Here is a 6,000-nt window from a genome sequence, read left to right on the forward strand (position 1 = left end):
ATCTACAATGTGGGATAAAGAGACAATTAATATTTTGTGACATTTTTCTCAAGTAGATCGATCTGGAAAATAGGCCGACAACTCATTTCAACAAGAAATGTTGGCAAAATATTATTAGAAAATTTAAGAAAAGTACAAGCAGAGAGTATAATAAAATGCAGTTAAAAAACAAGTGGAATCGGTTCAAGAAGGATTGGAAAACCTTGAAGGAATTGAAGCGAGGATCAACGGGCTTGAGGTGGGATACAGTGAAGCGAATGATAGATGCTTCCGAAGAGTGGTGGGTAGAAAGACTTGTGATGAGCATTTTTGAAATGTCCCCTATTTTGGTCAATTTTTAATTTGTTTTTAAATTCAACTACATGTTATATGAATTTGTAGTGGAGCCTGCTGCAAAAAACTTTAAATATAATGGAATCGATATTGAGTTGGAGGAGAAGTTAGAATGTATGCTTAGGGGCGGGTGTCATGACAACGGGAAACAATGCATGTGCCGCCAGTGAGATGGGGTTTGGTGGCATCCCCGAAAATTTTGGAGCTGACCAAACAAGTGATTTCACTGAAGGCCCCAGTCCGGACCTCTATGAACTTAAGTCCACGAGCCACTCTAAGCGTCCTCAGGTTGAAAATAAAAAGAAAATGGGAGTGCATTTCTTAAAAGTCAGATATCACAGTTAGTGGTTTTATGCAACAATGACCCAGCACATCATAAGCACTTTCGGTCCAACAGGTTGTGCAAATTTTGAATGTAACTCCAATAATTTCTTAAGGACTTGCAGCTATATTTGTTTTCTATGAACTTACTTGAAGATTCAACGCGGAGAGACTTTTTCATTGTGATGCCCACTGGCCGTAGGATAGCTTACCTACAATATTTTTATGAGAACAATGACATTTGAGAGACATTTTCTTTTTACTTACATTCACGTGGGACATTCTATTTGTTTATAGTTTTTTTCATTGTGAATTTAAATTGCTTTGGAGATGTCGCTTTACTTCACAGTTTTTCATTCCTCGCTGTGTTTTCTATTTACTTCTAAAATGTTATTTGCTTATGTATGTTTTGTTTGTAACCTAATATGATTGTAGTTAATTCATTGATATTTATGTGCTAGCCACTTAGATGTAACCAGAGAAAAATGCACAAAAAATGTTGCAGTTGTCGTATGTGTGATGTATGAATATTATAACTCATAAATAGAGTGTTCCCTTTACATGACATCCTCATATGCTGACGTAAATGAATTGGAAAGTTGCTTACGAGCCACCCAACGAGATTTAGCAATATATTTCGCATGACACATTTGATATTAGCTAATTTGTTCGAGGAACTACACAAAAATCCTGGACTTCTTACTGATTCAAAACTTCTAATAACTCTCTACATATTATCACAGAATGAATCAATGCGATGAGCTATGAAACACTTTCAACGCTCCTCCAAAACAATTTGCAGATACTTCCCAGTAGGCTTGAATGGACTTGTATGTTCTTCTTCACAAATCATAAAGCCAAAAGATCATACGATCAAACAGAACTCCACAGAGATTTTACACTATGTGCGGTATATGGCATACTTTAAGATAATTTTTCCCATTTATTACATTCAGTTTTCAAATAAATATCATAATTATGTAACACTTCTTTATCTTTCAAGAATTGTATTGGAGCAATTGATGAAACATACGTTATGGCAGATGTTTCAAATAATGAGAATATCGCATTCATCAGTCGTTGCGGGTTCCCGACGCAGAATGTCATGGCGGTATGCGACCTCAACATGTGTTTCACTTTTATCATAGTTGGTTAGGATGGCAATGCACATAATAATCAAATTTTTAAAGCGTAAACAAGGAATAACAAATACAACTTCACACATCCACCCACAGATTCGCTTGAGACTAAGCGACTCTTCTAATTATTTTTTCCCTCAATACTAATCATGCAATTCACATCAAATAGAAACTATTTGATTAATGTTGAATATTCATTGCAGCGAGGATATTTCAAGTCCTATCCTGATAAGAGATACCACATACCTGACTTGAGCGAATCAGCAATGTCATGCGGGATAGGAAGGAAATGTTCAACAAAAGTCATTGATCCTTACGCGATATTATTGAGAGAATTTTTTGTGTTTGAAAGAAAAAATGGGTTATACTTCACGATATGTCATCTTACCCATTGCCCAAACAGGTGCATATTGTGATTGTCACGATGGCTCTCCACAATTATATTCGGCGACACCCTTCCCGCAACGGCATCAACTTTCGTAGGGCGGACGAGGATCATGAGCATATCCCTGCTGAGTTATAAGAATATCGTCTTGGACAGTCTTTGTCATAGACCGAAAATGATGTTCTCGAGATCTGTACTGAAGACGAGGAAGGTGCAAGCGATATAGCAGGGTTGAGGGAATGAATTACGGATACAACAATTGGAGGGTGATTGGAGTTTTCATCAAACTATTAATTGTAATGTTTGTTGAAGAGATTCACTGTTTATTATATATGTATTTTATACAGTTCATATTTATTTTTGTTCCTTGTGCATTTGATATTGATTGTTTTGGTTTATTACATTATTTATAAGTGTTTTCTTTCATTTTGCATTTCTTTTATTTTTTTTTGGTGAGTTTTGGATGTCTATGATGAAACGGTTAACATTATGAGTTCTTCGGGATGGTTTATTTGTCATTATTGATTGGTGGCACATGTGAAATCCTAATGAAAGCAACTAAATTTCTCATTTTTTTCAGAGATACGGTTTTTGAGATTCTTTTGTATTGTCTTTTTGGATGATATGCATATATGACACACATTATCTCAGTATTACGCAAGTTAAAGGTAACCAAAAATCATTTTTTTTATAATGTATGTTGTCTTCTTGAAGTAAAATTCATTAGTTAATATACTCATTTCTTTGAGACCTCATAGCTGCATAAAAATATAATTAATTACTTTTTCTATCAATTTTGCATGTGATATGTCTAATAAAATGTCTTTTAAAGTATTGAAAAAAAATGAGCTCAAGGATTGCTAGTACCTCCTGATAATTGCACTACTATTGTGGACTTCAAAGATCTCTGTTAATTTCACGTCGGCCACATAACTACGGGATACGTTTTTACATGTTCATGCAGAGAATCGTGAAAAATTGTGACTCTTTTCGGTGGGAAGATAAGCTAGAAGACTCCATCGCCGAGAGCGATCAAGCATGAAGAGTATCCCTGGAGGATGGCTTAATTTGTGACATACGTCATCTGCATTTTAAAAATACTATTATTATATTTGCAAATATTATTTTAATAATTTTTTTTCTTAATTTTAAGAATCATGATATCATTATTAAATAAGGTGTACATCTTTTTTTTCATGTTCTGCACTGAATTTTTCCTTCTAAAATATAAATTGTATTGTTATGACAGTTCTGTTACAAACAGAATTACTATACAGGGGTAGAATGGTCATTTGTCCAGAAACAGCTGCAACACAGCTGTTTTTGAACTGCAAAAAATAAACAGACAGACAGTTTATCTGCAGCAGCTTCTACGCGGTAACTTCCTGTCGCAGCTGCTTCGCAGCAACTTATTATTGAGCTGCAACTAGTGGGTTAAAGGCTTATTGTTGAGTTATTGTTTATAGATTTTAATCTAAAAGTTTATGGATTTACAAATTTAGGGGTCCAATATAATTTATAAAAAAAATATTATTGGTATTATCAGGATTTTGGCCATGGAGAAAATTTTAAATAAAATATCAAAATTAAAGTTCTTAATAAATATAGGGGACACAAATGAGAATAAAAAAAAGTCAAAAACAAAATCATTTGAAAATTAAATAATTAAAAAAAAAAAAGAATAAAATTGAAAAATCTTCCCTCAAATCCTAGATTACACATCTCAATTCGAGAGCATAGTCCAAATATTCAAAATCAAGTTCAACAAATATTTATACAAAGGTCCATGTGAGCCATGAAATTGAATTAAGAGTAACCGACTTTGGTAATGAAGGTAAAGGCGAAGTTAAGAATCACAATTCACATAATGGACTAATAAACTTCCTTAACCTTATCCTACAAAAGACAAATGCGTACTTGATCTAAGTACCTACCATTATATCATCAAACTCAAATTAGAATCTCAAATCAATACCTTCACGTTTGATTATATTATTTTCATTTCAAAGTCACAATGGATTAAACAGACATAGGAAAATTTCTGTAAGGATCGTAGCTAGTCTTATATTGCACTTAAAGAAATGAATACAAAATTACACAAAAAAAAGGTAAGCCATTTCTATTTTTCCACTTTGGCTATCCTTTCTATTCTTTCACTTTGGTTTATGGTGTCATTAATCAACTCTAGCAAACCAAACTAAAAATAGGATTCAGAACAATGACCCTTAATTAAGTAAGAACGTCATGCTCAGCATTATGAGAAAGGAGGTGGGGTCCACTAACCAACAAGCCAATTCTTCAAAATAGAACAAAAAAAAGGGAAACAAATTTCTCATAGTTGCACTTAGAGCCTTCAGCTGAGTTCCTATCAAAGAAATGGTAGATAAACTCTTTGCTTAACAATTTTATTACCATTCAAGGTAGTAAACTACTTCCTAAAATTGCTTGACCGAATAGGTGAACCAAATGATAAGAGATGTCAGTGCTGAAGGAATCCAAGTTACAAAATGTAATAAAATCCAAAGTATAATCCGACCCACCTATACACAAGGTATCAAGTAAAACCACAGCTGGATCGAAGTAAAGGGGGAAAAATTCCATCAACTCATCTTGTACAGACTCAAAAAGATAGCACAAAGCTAAACCTGAGCATAGTTTGCATTCGAAATATAAAATCTACTAGCACATATTTTCTTTCTCTCTGCACCCAAAAGACCTGAGAGACCTCCTTATGAAACAAGAAGTTCAACTTTATGATAAACATCCATCAGCATGTCACGCCAAAAAGCACCTTTTTGCTTTTTTTTTTTTTCTCAAGTAAGAATCATTAAATGAACATTAAGCCTTCCAAGTGGCATTTCACTTCAGAGAGCGCCAAGTAGGTTGCCAGAAGGAAGATAGAAACGCAAGCATTACCAGGTGAATTATTTGTAGCAGCGGTTCTACTGCGTCCTCACACCGTGTAGTGGCCGAAGCCAATTCCACTAAGAGTGTTACATCTGCAGTGACCTGAAGCCATCTCTCATTGAATCAAAACCAGAATAACTTAAATCGAAATACCGGAAAAAAATTTTCACCTCCGAAATCGGGAGGGATGCTGCAGCCACGGCGAGGGCATCGTGAATCTGGGAAAAGAAGAGGCGCCGAAAGAGGATTAGGAGAGAAGACGGTGGGGGCGAGGTTAGAGCTTCGTCCCGGAGGTTGAGGAAGGCCGTTCTCCATAGCCGCCAGTCAGGTGATGACGACGCCATGCCGGCGGGATCTTGTGAATGAACGCCGTTTCTGCTTTGGGGTTTATAAACTGTATCAATTATCTGCTCAGCCGAGCTGGAGAGTCCAACTAGAAAATCCAACTAGATTCTGGGTCTCACGGTGTAAAATACAAAAAACATTTATTGAATGTGACCCGGCCCGAATTACCACAGAGAAAATTTAAAATATAAGTTTTGTCGAAAAACCCAACCCGATCTAAACAAAAAGTCACTTTATGGTAGATTTGGTCACTTCCTTTTTTGTTCTTCGGCGGTTTTTTAGCATTCCTTCTTCTTCTTCGTCGGTTCAGATTCGGCTCTCTACGCCCTTCGGCTTCTTCGGTGTCTGTGCTTTGGTTTCCATTCGGCACTATAGCGATTTCACTTCGGCTACAGCTCTTCGGCTTTGTCTCTTGAAAAAGAATGGTCAGTTTCGCAAAAACCTAGTGTTTATAAGTTATAGCATTGCTTCGTTCGGCAACCACAAGACATTGGTTTTCTTTCTCTTGCTAGCACACAACAATGGAAGGTCGCAACGGTACTGAAGAAGAAGCTAGCGGTTTCCTGAAGT

At 35.7% G+C, this 6,000-nt stretch overlaps 1 protein-coding gene across 2 annotated transcripts in view; it reads right to left on the reverse strand.

Moving 5' to 3' along the window:
• LOC110036393 (HEAT repeat-containing protein 6) overlaps nucleotides 1-5,523 on the reverse strand; it is a 135,471-nt gene extending 129,948 nt beyond the window's left edge. For both annotated transcript variants that reach the window (XM_020740829.1, XM_020740828.1), the window contains exons 1-2: nucleotides 5,256-5,523; nucleotides 5,095-5,187 (exon numbers count right to left, since the gene is read on the reverse strand). In XM_020740829.1, coding sequence (XP_020596488.1) covers nucleotides 5,095-5,187; nucleotides 5,256-5,429 — 267 coding nt within the window. In that variant the 5' untranslated portion in view covers nucleotides 5,430-5,523. The remainder of the gene's footprint in view (nucleotides 1-5,094; nucleotides 5,188-5,255) is intronic.
• Nucleotides 5,524-6,000: the final 477 nt, after the last annotated feature.

This window comes from Phalaenopsis equestris, unplaced genomic scaffold (assembly GCF_001263595.1).
Source record: "Phalaenopsis equestris unplaced genomic scaffold, ASM126359v1 Scaffold205936, whole genome shotgun sequence".
Lineage (NCBI taxonomy): Eukaryota > Viridiplantae > Streptophyta > Magnoliopsida > Asparagales > Orchidaceae > Phalaenopsis > Phalaenopsis equestris.